Genomic DNA, 15,279 nt, shown 5'->3' on the forward strand with positions numbered 1-15,279 from the left:
CTCGTGAATGGAACGGCCTTCCCTCATCCATTGCGATTATTGGCGATTTTGTTCTCTTTAAAGAGCACTAACAAGTTACTATTCATGATCTGTGCCGGACTAACCATATTCAGCGTTTTTGTACTTCCGTTGCCCACCCCCTCTGTAATGCTTCGGCCCTGAGGGTGTAATAAATAAATAAATAAATAAATAAACTGCACGAGGTGAAAAAAACAAACTATTCCTCCCTTGAACACGACCCCGTTGCCACTATTTCAGTGTGAGCTTCCTTAGGCCCAGGCAAGTTCTTCGCTCTCTCTTTCCCCTCTCGCAATCTTGACTTCACTCAGACCAACCTTCAAGGTGTCCATGTAAAACGTAAGTAGACGCCGAGCGCGCTGGAGGCTCTGAAAGAGAACCCAACCGGATTGTACGTGTCTCCATTGCGCTTCACTGCGCACGCGTCTCAGAAGACGGCGAGAGAGTTGAGAGCGGTTGGAAGCTTCTGAAACGTGATGTGTTTTACCTTTCTTTTTCTGGAGGACTGACGTTTGCAAGCATTTATTCAGTTCTTTATTCCAGGCGTGACAGGGTACAACTGCCACAATTAGTTGACCGAGTCCAAGCATGTTTGCATGGCCCCATTAAAAGTGTCTCTCCAAGATTTATGTCAAAACTTTTACTTTTGGACTCAGAGTTTCCACTTCTATCCAAATTCGTTTTTCGACAATATAACATTATTTGAGCATAGTGATACTGTGCTTGATGAATAGGCATTTCTTCGAGTTTTCATTTAATATATAATGTAGGAAATAATGTTTAATGTTACAACATTTATTAGTACCAAGACCTGGTTACTTATCGCCAAAAATGCTGAGTTCTTAATTTTGATTAGAAATAAATAAAAACAACAACCTTTTTATCAGCATGTTGTACTTTAAATGTATTTTATAAATCTCTGTAAAACCGTTTTTTTTTTCGAAGGTGTTAGAGCCTATAGATGGTATTAAATACTCGTCCCGTGACTTACGCCCCAATTCCAAAATTCGCCTCTGGTCATTTATAAGTCGAAAACTCGAAAACGAAAAACGTGATGCAAACACGGTTTTCAGTTTTGTCGTTGTGGATAATTTTGCCGTTATACGTTTATGTCTCAAAATTTTTCGGAACACGACCAATCTTCTTCTGTGCTATTTTGAATCAAATTGAGATTAGACATTCATTAGACGAGCCCTCGGGAAAAGCCTCAGGGAGCATTCCCGCTCCACCACATTTTTCAGTCGTGGTCAAAGCAAATACAAACATAGGTGCGCCTGCCGGATGGATGAATGCAGGGATGCACGCGAATCTTTTAAATTGAGAGGCGGATTGCACCACCTAACCAGTTTTTTTTTTTACATTTATTTAACATAAAATTATATATCTAGAGATTTATTCTTAAAAGCTATTACAATCCATACAATCCGTAAAGCGGAAGGAGTAGGCACAGGTTGGAGAGGGGTTGGCGCCCCTCTCCAACCGGATGCCCACTCCTTCCGTCCTACGGATAACCGGAAGTGAAATATAAAAATATTCATTGCTGCCTTGACCTACGCCAGCAGTCAGATTATTTCTTCTTGGTTATCTCCACCTATCCCATTTCTCTGTTTCCCTCACTATTCAATATCCCAGAGCTTTTGGTAAATTAGTCGTCCCCTCAGAGACTTCGGCCCGAAGCTCCTTGCTGTAAAGTATGAAGTGCTCAGCCGTCTGCTCGTCCTCTCCACAAGCTGCACGCGCCGTATCTACTTCCTGATATCTAGCTCTATATGACTCAGTCCGTAACATTCCCGCCCTCTCCTCGAGCAACAAAGAGCTTTCCCAAGAATTGTCAAACATTGGCTCCTTATTGATGCTCTTAGTAAACGATCTCTACATTTCGAAGGCCGGTTTATTCTGCACGCCTGCTTCCAATATATCCCTCTCAGTTCCCTCAAAACTATTTTGAACCGCTATTTTTAGATCTGCCTCGCTGCTACTACCCACATATATAAAACTAAGTTTTTATGCCCGCTTGTCCTTTTTGTATCGACGCTTGTCATGTGTAAATACCTAAGAAATCTTCGTGTCCATCATTCTGCATCTATTTCGTTTAGTCCATCATAATATTCTATCTTACTGCTAGCCTCCGTGCCCCCGAATGAGGGCCTTCCTATATTTCCCTGCACAACTTGGTTCGATGCTTTACTATGTGCTACCAGAGTCAATCTGCCTACTGCACGTTGCCTTATTTTCAGCCTTGCCTGGACGTCCGATTTTATGCAAAAGAACTGCATACGCAAAAGCCAGGCTCGGAACAATAACTCCTGTCTAGATCTCCCTCATTACCTAATACCTTTTATAGCTCTAAAGCGCTATATTTTTTGTTGCAGCTGCATTTCTGTTGCCCTTTTCAGCTACACATTTCGCATGTTCATTGAGGCATTCTGTCCTCGTTAATCCATGTTCCTAGCTACTTGTATTAATCGACTCGCTCAACCTCTAATTCTGTCATCAATGAACAATATGACAAATGCTTTGTCACCACCGTATTTCAAGCCTAATTTGTGGCCATCTGAGCCCCATATATTCATTAACCATCTAAGCTTTATACAGCTATCGGCCATTAGCACTATGTCATCAGCATACATGAAACCTGGCAATGACTGATATTTTTTACCTCGCCTGTCATATGAAAAAAAAAAACACAATTTTTCATTTTCTTTTTTAATTTTTATTTGAATTTTTATTGCGCATTAGTCATGAGCGTGAAACACCATCTGGCGGAACATGGCGGTACATCTCAAGCGAGGTTGTAGGGTGTTTTAGTCAAAGCCTCAATACAGTGCCCCGGATTCCGGCCGACTGCCAATACCCGTGTGACCCTATAAAGTTCTGGTTTCATCACTAAACAATAAAAGCGGTCTTGCCCTAGAAGGTGCCAGACTACGGACAGCTAAGGAAAAGCCGATGTCGGACAGGAACTGAGGCTTTTGTCTCCGCTTTTCCAATAAGTTTTTTTATGCTTTGCGCCATTATAAAAGCTTGCCCCATTAAAGTTATATTGTTAGTTTCGCTATCCTTTGTTATTCGAGGCTGTATGTCTTAGGGACAGAAGCATGGCCGCGCAGCATCACGTGGTGATGCTTGCAGCAGCGACGCCACTTTTTTATACCGAAAGAGCGTCTTTGTAGCTGTCTCATAAAAATCAGCTCCCCCCTTTTTGTTCAATATTGTAAAGAAACATGCCAGTCTGACACGTTCTGCTGCCTTTAGGGCATTTCGTTGTCCAAGGTTTCGCACTTAAACACCAGCTCACATACTCGACGACCGGCCCGTTCGCCATGTGACGCGTTAGAAAGATGGCCGTATGCCACATAGTGAAGTTCGCTCTTGTGAAGCAGTGATTGCCTGACATACGGCGGTTCAGACTTGCACACTACGTTTCCTCGGCCATGCTTTCCGGTAGCATTTATATCGATAGCCCCCACGGAAAGTTCTCATTTATAACTAGAAACAATTTGGCCTCCTCCTCTCCTTTTTATGCGCATGCACGGGTCATGGATTTTTTCGCTTCTGCGTCATTGAACTACGGGCGGTGTGATATGCAGTTTTCTCGGTGGACACCCGCATGTCGCATTTGGCTCCACTCTACGATAGATATCAGGCGCTCACTGTATGTTTTGCGGTTGTCTTAACAAAGCGGCACAGCCTCGCAAGAGAAAGGAGTGGATTAAACCGGATATTACTCAACAGAACCGGTGGCGCACCAATGATCAGCGCGTTCGTCATGTCAATGATACGCTCAGAAAAGAGAATAGTGTTGTACTTGGGAGAGAGAAGCAATGCGGGCTTGCGTTGCCACGAGGAGGTTCGTCTCAACTTATTCATCAGACTATGGTAATCATACAAAACACGCTAAAGTTGAAGAAAAGCATAACTAAACCCCAGCCTCGTTTCCATTTTTACGAGTTTATTCTTGCTTGTTTTCGCACCTGAGGCTAAAATAAACTGAAAAGCATGTGCAAAATACCGCCGGAAACGTACGAAAATTAAAAAAAAAAAGTTGAACAGACAGTTTCACACATTGTTTTTATTAAAGGAACCGCTCCAGTGTCTTTCCATTACGAATATCGTTACGCTCATTTAACGAGACCGTCTGTGCAGTCTTCTTGCAGTGCCTCAAATAATTCTTGCTTGTTCAAATTTTCGCTCGATTTAGTGCATGTGCCCGAGCTTTTATTCTGTAATAATTACCAAGAAGGTTACAAAAGAGATTGCGCAACTATTACTTTAGCTTCCACTGAACGAGCTGCACGAGGATGACTCCAACCATAGCGCTATTAAAACACGAGCCTCGCGCTTATGATCTGCACAGTAGTCACTGTTTAGGTGGGCTGAAGTATAGGTGGTCTCAGAAAGTGCAACCCTGTACAATTATTAGATCAAACTTTCATACCTTTTCTAAGGGACGAAACGTCGTACGATCCTTCTTCAAGCTCACGCAACATATCAAAGAACATGCTCGGTGAACCGGTGGCGATGGTGCATCTGGAATGTCGAGAGTATTTCTTTTAGTGGTAAGCCAGCGATCCATGAAATGTCAAGAAGTTTTCGGTTCATGTGCGAGTTCTTGTACGCACTTTTCAAACTATAACTTATTCTCCGCGCTTGCGCATGACAACCAAAATTGAAGAAGACGCCGTTCTTCTCGACGTCAAATGGCACATTAGCCCAATCATCTAGTCAGACCGCATCGGTCGCAAATCTTGTAAAGTCGATGGCGTCCTTAAACACGCAACAGTGAGATCTCCTGCTTGTACAGAATGACGACCTCAGTTTGAAACGTGCCTCTAACACTTAGGTGACCTTAAGATATGGTAGTCAGAACAGAAGAAACGTGTGCGCCAGATTATTAGAGCTAACCGTAGGTTGAATATTAAGAGCATGGCTCATTAGCCCAACTAAGACCTCACTGCCACCGTAGGGCCATTCGTTTCCATACCAAATAGGTTATACAAGGTAATATTCTAAATTTTCTAAAAGGCTCGCGTTACCTGTGCTCTGTGATGGCTTCCAGGGTGTCCTTTGCCGTAAACTTAGGTCCCGGCAATAGAACAGTGGAGCCGAACATCGTCGCAGCAAACACGCCCAGTGTTCTGCCGAATCCATAGATCAAGTCTCCGTTCACGCACATGAATTCACGCTGCAAGCAAAAACCCAAGGAGTATCCACTGGAGTTTTGTACAGCTTCTCATTTGCCTGAGCCTCGCCGATAAAACACAGTGGCCCAATAATAAAGTCAGTCCTTGTATCAAACAATTGCTGCAAATTGAGATGGTAAAAAAGCCTGTCGAATGTGGATAATCATAGTAATGCTTGAAGATGTGTAATACTAGTCTATTAGACCAGCTTAAATTTCAAAGGGAAGGCAAGGATCTCGTTGATTTCCACGCGAAAGTGGATAAAGTCCTAGATGTCTGAAATTACCTGCTCTTTAGTTATGCTATCACTGAAACGTGTCATTTTGAATATCATTTTTGTGACATCATAAAAAAGACGAAGTCGATTTTCTCTTTTTTTGTAAAGACGGCGTTGAAAGATAGTTTAATTTTGTTTTAGTTCTTTGTTGTTGACGAAAATGTTCTTGCTCTGGGGTCGCCTCAGATTGGACGATGGCAAGGTTGATTTCGCCTTGGTCAACGGAGATGTAGAGAAGCACAAGGACACACCGGGTGAAAGTTACGAATAAAGTGTTTGTCAGTTTAATTCGTGGTATTCTATTTTTAAACAAAAGGTGGTGAGAGTTAGACAAGAGCCGTATTTTCTTATTTGAAGAATACAAAAAACAGAAACAATCAAGCAGCTCATATAGTTCCATCAAGACTCAACATATAATATAATCGTCATACATGCTACCAATGCGGTTCCTGTATCTTGCCGTTATGCTCTTAATTGCTATGGCTGCAGCCGCAATGATCACTGTGCTTTTCGTCAGGCTTATAACATGCAGCCATCTACAGGTTTTCCCGCAGATTTTAATCCAAGCGACGACCAATTTAATCCCGGGGTCACTCAATTTAATCCAAGCGCCATAGAATTTAATCGAAGCGCCACACAATTCAATCCCGGGGTCAGTCAATTTAATCCACAATATACGCACTTACTGTGTTCAGTGGTCATGTTTCGCTTACACATTTGGTAACTTAGAACAGTTGTTTATGCAGTAAGAAATTTTGCCGGGCAATTGATAATTTGATCACTATTGTAATTACTTTGAGTTACTAGTCCCACTATTGACTATTGACTTAATTGATATGTTGGTAACTCTTTTTAGAGCACAGCTCTTAGGCACCCCTTTCAGGCTTGAGTGGCCTCGGCGTCGCCGTCGCGGTTGCCGTAACCACGCGGTGCATGATGGGTAAATTCCCCTGCTAAATTTAGCGGAAACTTTTCCCCGCTAAATTTAGCGGGAATATTTTCTCGCTAAGTTTAGCGGAAAAATTTCACCACTAAATCTAGTGGAAAAATTTTCCCGCTATATCTAGCGGAAAAGTTTCCCGCTGGCTTTAGCGAAAATTTTTCCCCGGTAAATCTAGCGGAACATTTTCCCCGTTAAATCTAGCGGAAAACTTTTCCCGCTAAATTTTGCGGAAAATTTTCCCCAATATATTTAGCGTGGAAATTGTCTGCTAAATATATCGGGAAAAATTTTCCGCTAGATTTGCCGGGGAAACTTTTCCGCCAGACCTAGCGGGGCAAAGTTTCCGCTAAATCTAGCTAAGAAAATTCTCCGCTAGATTTAGAGGGGAAAATTTTTCCGCTAAATACAGCGGGAAAAATGTTCCGCTAGATTTAGCGGGGAAACGTTTCCGCTAAATTTAGCGGGAAATTTACCCATCATGCACCGCGTGGTTACGCCGACGCCGCTTAAGCCGGAAACAGGTCCCTAAGCTAAGAGCTGCGCTCTAAAAAGAGTAACCAACATATCAATTAAGCCTCATTCATAGTGGGACTACTAACTCAAGGTAATCACATTAGTAATCAAATTATCAATTGCCCGCAAAAATTCTAATTGTATAAACAATTGTTCTAAGTTACCAAATGTGTACACGAAACACGGCCACTGAACACAATAAGTGCGTATATATATGTATATATATATATATATATATATTGTGAGGACCGGTAGGCAGATAAGAATATAAAAAGGTTTAATTAAGAGAGAACTGGGTTAGATGGCGGCATAACGCGCCGAGGCGACCAAGAACAACTGCACGCGCCAGTCCTTGAGCGCGTGGGCACGATGATTGCCAGACCGAATTGCGGGTTTTGCCGTCTGGCTCACATCCCACCCCTCTTTTAACCAATCCTGGTTCTCTTCAACTGTTCATTCCTCATGGTCATCAATCCATCTAGGCTGCTGAATGTGGCCCCGCACACTACTAGAAGTTGACGGTGGCTCTTCGCCTGAAGGGTTGTGGCAGGTAGGGCTCACAACAGTTTCAACGATGGCTTCTTTATCACTCGTTCCACCAGGTTGCGAAGTAACGGGGATGGATCTTTCAAGGGGGAAGAGCGCAGGGTCCATGTATGGCGGACAGAACAGCTTAAGTTGGCTCGAGTGCACAACCTTTTCATTCTTGGATGAAGTGCTGGTCGCATGAGCAGCAACGCGGCGGACCACTTAAGTGACCGGGGTTCTTTGTTCCGTAATTCAATAGAGACCCTTGAATGTTGGGGCCATTTTTGTCGTCCCATTGGTGATGGGCTCTTGGCGCTGAAGCCATACAAACTGGCCTACTTGAAAGGTGCCATCACGGTGAGTTTTATCATAGCGACGTTTCCGCTGCTGTCTGGCTTGAGCAGAGTTTTGCTGCGCTTCGCTTCGACGTCCTGCGAGATCTAGTAGCCTTGTTCCAAGGGCGGTAGCTTCTGGGCGCCGAAACTTCTCCATGGGAAGTTTGGGGACATATCCGTGTAGCAGTTCAGAAGGCGAAACCTGCAGGCTGGTGTTCATGGTCGTGTTTACAGCGAAGGCCGTAGCACTGAGTTTGTCTTCCCACAGGAATGGCTCGTCGCTGCACAGTTTTCTAAGCACCGATAAAAGTGTCGCGTTGCTTCGCTCGACGAGTCCGTTACTGGCTGCACGGCACGCAACCGAAAAGTGTTGCTGAATGCCGTGAAGGGCCAGAAATCGCATAAATTCCTTGGACTCAAAGGCACGGCCATGATCCGAAAGACAGTCGTCGGGAACCCCGAAGAGATAAAATATTGAGTGCAAGTGCTGGATCACTTCCTTTGTGCTAGTTGTTGAGACTGCACCAGGCACTATGAAGTGAGTGGCAAAATTGATGACGTTAAGGATGTATTTCTTACTGTCGCTAGCGGGAATTGAGACGTGGTCCAGCGCAACAGTGCTAAACGGGACCTCAGTTGTTGGCATGAAGCCCATCTTCCCAACACCTCTTGTTGCAGGGCGGTTGCTTATCTGGCATGTTTGGCATCCGCTGACATACCGCGTCACTGTGGCGCTCATCTGCGGCCACCAGTAGCGGTCTCGCAGCTTCTGTAATCTGTGTCTTGCATCCATATGGCCGCTGTTGTCATGCGTTAGCTCGAGCACAGACTGGCGCAACTTACGGGGCACAACAATTGTGTTCAGACTTGGAGGCTTGCGACGATAAAGTATGTCATCCATGACAAAGAAGTCTCTGCAAACTTTGCTGTCAGTCAGGAGGCTCTGGTGTATGGCCAAACACTCCTCGTCCTCTTGCTGAAGTTGGCGCAGTGAGGTCAGGGGCTGTACGATAGCACAGGCTAGACGGGATAACATATCTGCAACAACGTTCTGTTTGCCTGGCTTGTGCTGAACCGTAAAGTCAAATTCAATGAGGTCCATGAGCATTCCAGTAAACCGGCGGGACGGCTTCTTGTTGCTGGTGAGGCAGGCTACGGTCCAATTGTCTGTTAGCAGGCAAAACTTCCGGTGCAGGAGGTAGTGGCGGAACTTTTGGCAGATGGCCCAATGGACAGCTAAGCATTCCCAGACATTGCTGTGTAAGTTTTTCTCGTTGGCGGAGAGTGCTCTGCTAACATACTCAATGATGACTTCACGGCCGTCTTGACATTGCGAAAGAACAGCACCTAGTGCTACAGCTGATGCATCCGTGGTCACTGTGGTCGGAGCTGAAGGGTCAAAATGGCAAATGACTGGGGCTGAAGTGAGCGCTTGACGAAGAGCTTGAAATGAAGATTCGCAAGCAGGTGTCCAGTTGTAGGTTCCACTCCTAACAATGTTCTGGAGGGGCGCCGATATTTGGGAGAACTCGGGGATGAAACGTCGGTAGAAACTAGCTGTCTGTAACCAGGACAGTACAGACTTCGCAGTTGTCGGGGGGGACATCTTCAAAATGGCCTCTACTTTTGCCGCGTTTGGCTGTTTCCCCTCCTTGGAGAGAACATATCCCAGGAATGTAAGGGACGGCACTGCAAACCGGCACTTTGCAAGAGAGACTTTAAACCCACTCGACTGCAGCAGCTTGAGAACTTCTTCGAGCAAATCGATGAACTCACTGAAGCATGTAGCGAAGAGCAGGACATCGTCAAGGTATACCCGGACTCCGCACTTTGGGTGTCGGGCCTGGAGCTGTTCAAAGATAGTCTGCATGGCTTTCTGGAAGGTGGCAGGAGCATTTTTGAGTCCGAATGGCATCCTCGTCCACTGGAACGTGGCACGATGTGTAATAAAGGATGTCTTGGGTTGGTCTTCTTGGCGCATTCGAATTTGCCAATAGGCAAACTTTAAGTCCAGGAAGGCGAAGAGCGAACAACCTGCAATGTCATCCATGATGTCATCGGCACGGGGCAGGGGCTGTACCATGCTGATCGTTTGTTTGTTCAGTGGAATGTAGTTGACACACAGCCGTTTCTTGCTTCCACGAGAAACAACCACTACCGGAAAAGCCCAAGGGCTGGAAGAGGGCACTATGATGGCCTTCTTCAGGAGCTCTTCACACTGTTGTTCTATGAATTGTCGGTCATCTGCCGCGTACCGATATGGTTGACGACTGTAAGGAACAGCGTCTGGGATAAGGTCAATGACATGCTCGGTTCCTTCGTACAGGCCCAGGTCGTTATCATCAGTGGCGAAAAGGGCAATATGTTGATGCAGGACATATTGAACTGCGGCGGACTCTTCTGGCTGTAGCTGTGTTCCAATCTGGGCATCACACAGAATGGAACTCGTCTTGTTGGTTTGAAGGTTACTTGTGTCAGACGTCTTTTGATGGTTACTTCCTGGCTGAAGCAATCTTTCATGGCACGCAAAAGCTAACCACGATGGCTGGTTGGCATCTGGAAGAGGTTCAAGCTGGAGACCTCCTGTCGCTGGGACTGTCGGTGTAGCTGATGGTAGTGTCGTGGTGTAGAGAAGAACATCATTGGGCATCCTCGGCAACACCTTCTCTTGGCACAACAAGGCAACGCCTGTGCTGGGATGACGAATCTCAGTCGGGTTAGGTGGTCTCATGAGAAGTTCTGCGTGGGCTGCTTCAAACCAGTCCTCGCCGAGGATCAATGGCAGGGGATTGCGTGCAAGAACCATCACCTCAACGATTGCAGAGATGGGTCCTACAGAGGTGCGGGTGCACAGTGTACCCGATGGGACGACCGTACCACCACCAACGACAGCAATGGGTGGCTTTGTCCACGGTAGCAAGGTTGAGGACTTGACGACATCGTGCGACAGTATGGTCAGCTTGGACCCACTGTCCGGGAAAGCGTCAATCTTGCCGATGGCAGGAATGTCGGCTTGGATCACTGCACACTGGACCAGTGAGCCCTCAAACGAATTAGGGTCTTGAAGGCACGACATGGAAGGGATATTGGCCTTGGAGTTAGCTGGCTGACGGTTACGTGAAGTCCTTGCTTCAGTACACTTGGCAGAGAGATGACCCTTCTGTCGACTGTTGTAGCATACGGCGTTGCTCAATTCTTGGCCGGGACGGTAGGCGGGGGCTCCATGTCTGGAAGTGATCATACGGTAGCGAGCATCCTGTTCATCTGGTGGGAGAGATGAAATGCGTGACGGCGATGCGGGCATGTGTTCAGCTCTGTCTGAAATGCTTGCTCCGAGCGAACTCTGCGTAGATGCCGGATACGGCTTGGACACTGGAGGCTTGGCGTTTGAGTTCTCTGCGCGGCTCGGTCAAAGATTGGAGTGGCTTAATGTCCGGTCAAGTTCTGTGACAATGTCCATGTACGTAGCGACTGTTGGAGGGCGTTGCGCAGCAATGGATGTCGCCAAGTGTCCATCCTGAACCCCTTGAATAGCATACTCAATACGTTGGACGTCGGTCAGAACGACTGGGCACTTGGAGATGAGCTTTAATTTTGCTAGAGAGTAGTCCACCAGGCTCTCTCCACGTGACTGTACTCGAGAGGTAACCTTCTGCTGCCACTGCAAGAGGGATAACCTGTCGTCGAACTGCGCTTTGAACGCGATCTTGAAACTATCCCATGTTGGGCACTGACGGCCAGTGACGACTTTCCAGTCGGCTGCCGGGCCACGAAGCTTCCCGAGGGCGACTGCGAGCAGCGTCGAAGGTTCCCAGGACGCCAGTCCTTGTGTTCGTTCCAATTTCTCAATCCAGTGTCGGGCGGAGATGCCTCCGTCGCCGCTAAAGGTCGGCAGCGACGCGGAGAAATTTGGGAGAGTCGTCACTTGAACGGGGGCCATTGGGCGTTGAGACATGTTGAGTAATTGTTGCAGCAAACTTGTCAGCAGCTGCGTACTTTGCGCTGGGTCAAGAGTCTGAAGAGGCAATGACTCTTGCGAGCAATGCGCGGAAGTCGCAGGGTCGGGAAGGAGCAATGCTGGTGGCGTTGGTGGTCTGTTTTTATGCGATGTCAGCGAGGAGGCGGTGGATGATGTCCTCCTTGTCTCCGGTAACTTTGAGGTTTCAACGAAGTAGCTCATTTCGGAGAAAATCCACCGTAAATCCGGCGAGGTCGTCGGCCGTAGCTTCGGCCCAATTTATAAGTGGCGTTGTGGCTGGCGGGCGCTAGGCGGGCTTGCGTTTGCGGGCGGGTGAAGTACGAAGGGAGGCAGGGCGGGTTACGTACTTCGGACTGTAAATTCAGGCAAGGCGACCAGGTGGTGCGTTCGGGCGAGCGGCGGTCGGGGTCCCTGGCATTGTTGGCTGTCGACTGCGCCAAATGTGAGGACCGGTAGGCAGATAAGAATATAAAAAAGGTTTAATTAAGAGAGAACTGGGTTAGATGGCGGCATAACGCGCCGAGGCGACCAAGAACAACTGCACGCGCCAGTCCTTGACCGCGTTGGCACGATGATTGCCAGACCGAATTGCGGGTTTTGCCGTCTGGTTCGCAATATATATATGTATTGAGGATTAAATTGACTGAACCCGGAATTAAATTGTGTGGCGCTGGGATTAAATTGTATGGCGCTTGAATTGAATTGAGTGACCCGGGATTAAATTGGACGTCGCTTGGATTAAAATGAGCGGGAAAACCTGTAGATTCCACTACGGCGCCATCATAAATTAAATTGCTATGCCTCCAGTCATTATGTTTCTACCAACGTTCTACTATCAGTTGACCACCCGAAACAACCGATCGCTATACCTGCAAGGTAAAGAAGCGCAGAAATGTTGTGGCCGGCTTTTACTGTTCTATTCCTGCTTCAAACGTTCCCGGTGACATCCTTCCACCGAGGAACACAGGTCAGCTTTGCAAATTTTTGCGTTGTGGACCGTTCAATATCCGCCACCTCCACGACCCGCCATCGACAGTAAACCTACTTCAGCCACTTCAACCGCAGCTGTCAGCAAAGACCCGGTCGCGTTGAAGTTCAGAGTCGAAGAAGAAAAGGGCGGCTCTTTTTCTACGTCACCGAGCCAGTGACACCAAAGACCGCCTCTAGTTGCTACAACCAGACGCAACCGCCACCAGCGTCGGCAAAGATGAGCGAAGCATGAAGCTCCCCCATCTTCGCCACAGTGGGTTCAGCTTCCGCAGCTTCAAAGACGCGGCGGCGTGGAGGAAAAGCTAGCGGATGGGCGGCTCTTTCTACGGATTACAGGACAGCTGTTTGGCTGTCCGGTTTTTCTTCGACTTTGGATCTCAACTCGACCGCGCCTCTAATAGTTCAACCAGGCGTAATCAGCCTGTGTCAGCGCGGCGCGGCCAGCGGACCGCGCCCGACCGCCCAAAGAATTGGCAGTTAGCCCTAGAATCGTCACGGAACTGAAGGGGTCAGTGTGTGAAGCGGTAATCGAATATCGTCCCCTTTTCGTTTGACTTTCAAGCTACGTTAAGAGCGCTTCAATCTAAACCTGTGCGCGAAGTGCTCGTGACAATTTTTAGTTAGAAAAATTGTGCTTAGTCACGTTTTTTAGTTTAGCGCATGTGTAGAGCAACCCGATGAAAAAGGATCTATGCTAACTTCTACATGAGCGTCTTTAGAAAAGAAAACCGCGGGTATGGCAGAATGAAAAGCTCGCTGCAATGCAGTGGTAAGCAGTTAGAGAGCCTCTCTGAACCGCTTCTAAGCAATTCAGCGAACAACAGGAGGAGCGACGGCGGCAGGCTGCTGAAGCCAGTGACGAGGGACAGAGATTCTTCACTTTCGCTCGTTGCGTCGATCGATTTTTGGACTTAGAGAACGTAGCTCTCATGCGGTTTGCCTCGTCGCGTGACTCACCGAGCGACAGCGGGTCGTCGTCGCCATCGCTCGTCTCGTCCCTTGCCTAATTGCTTACATGCGGCACAGTGCCTTATACTTTTCTGCTCCGGTGCAGGAAGTGCAGGTGAATCAAACGAAGCTTTTGTACTACCTGAGCGTTATCTCGGCCTACTGAGAATGGTATTTGTTTTAACCCTGTTGATCACATTTCTGCGAAATAGGGGCTGCAACTTGCTAAACTAAAACGGTTCATTATATAAACCAACCATTCCTGTGTTTATTTAAGACACATAATTGACTTTAAAACTCATGCTATCGTCGAGTTTCTACTATAAAAGTCTATTTCTTGTGATTATTTTTGTTAATTTCCTTTTTGCCCCTGCCCCGCCAGATAAAATATCTGGCATAATGCAGTGTTTTTTTTTGTTTTTTGTTTTTTTTGGGGGAAGGGGGGGTCGTACAATCCATGAATAAGGCATGTTTCACAGGCGTCTTGCTGAGGCTACTCGACAAGCGGCGGAATCGAGCGACAGGAGCTCACGCTCCAGAATGGCAAGGATGACCGCCGTAAGTAAAAATCTTGTTCTAACATTTGCTCCAATCCACTTTTTGGAAATGAGCAACTTGCATGCGCGCATCTCTCGATCCTTCTCTAGTTGGCGTTAAGTATATTGAGCTGCGCTGCCAAGCTTAGGGTAGCTTCTGCAGTGTTCCAAGTCTGTTCATGCTAGTTCCTCTAGACAATGCAAACGAGATGCAAAACTAAACCGCATGCTCTCAAAACAGTGTGGGACTGAATCACTGTGGAAGCTACTCTAGCCTTGACAGGGCAGCGCAAAATAGTTGACGCCGAGTATAGTTAGGTTTGAGACTCCGTGTTACCAGAAGCTATACCAAAACATATGTGCCATTTTATGCGTAGTGCACGAGAGCCACACTTCCCTAACTTGGGGAAGCACGTTTTCTTCCACAGGCCCATTTTTTTCTTAAACCAGTACGTTAAGCGTCCTTGAAGTGTTAACATCAGGGGACACAGGGAAATACTGTAAACCCCTTAATGTTTGCGAGCCCTTACTTTTCGCGAGCTTAGCGAATTGAAAATTTCATACAATAGAAGGGCTCGCGAAAATTTTAGTCCTTAAGAGTTCCAGTGGGGGAACTAACTTCGCAAAATTTAGTAGGTGAGATTATGTCTTGTGCGTCCGATTCGCAAAATCAAGGAGCCACAAAAATGATGGGTATAACCGTAAGTCGGAGAAAAGAAGATAAGGTAAATTCTTCGCATGCAACAGTAACACCAACCACAACAAGGCTGACGTCGTCCCTTCCTGAGCCTATTTGTGTGTACTGAACGCTATGAATTTTATTTTATTTTAAAAAACGTTTTCGCCTGTACGGCGGGGGCTGACGTCTTCTACCTTGAAATTGTTTTTCCTCTCAAGCGGGCAGAACGGACTCGTGCAGCAGCACAGCAGAATTTGTTTGTAGGTTGTACGGCAGTTTTTGGAGTGGTTCGCACAATCTGTGGTACACACAACTCAGTGGTCAACCTTGGGCGTGAACGAGATTTGCTT

The 15,279-nt window shown here is 46.8% G+C and overlaps 1 protein-coding gene across 1 annotated transcript in view; it reads right to left on the minus strand.

Annotated features, from left to right (window-relative positions):
• LOC120836260 (putative acyl-CoA synthetase YngI) overlaps positions 1–15,279 on the minus strand; it is a 155,158-nt gene that overhangs the window by 30,076 nt on the left and 109,803 nt on the right. Inside the window, exons 9-10 of the mRNA XM_040217904.3 lie at positions 5,055–5,203; positions 4,457–4,548 (exon numbers count right to left, since the gene is read on the minus strand). Coding sequence (XP_040073838.1) covers positions 4,457–4,548; positions 5,055–5,203 — 241 coding nt within the window. The remainder of the gene's footprint in view (positions 1–4,456; positions 4,549–5,054; positions 5,204–15,279) is intronic.

The sequence above is a fragment of the Ixodes scapularis genome, unplaced genomic scaffold, assembly GCF_016920785.2.
Source record: "Ixodes scapularis isolate PalLabHiFi unplaced genomic scaffold, ASM1692078v2 PGA_scaffold4__175_contigs__length_147842914, whole genome shotgun sequence".
In the NCBI taxonomy this organism is placed as follows: Eukaryota; Metazoa; Arthropoda; class Arachnida; order Ixodida; family Ixodidae; genus Ixodes; species Ixodes scapularis.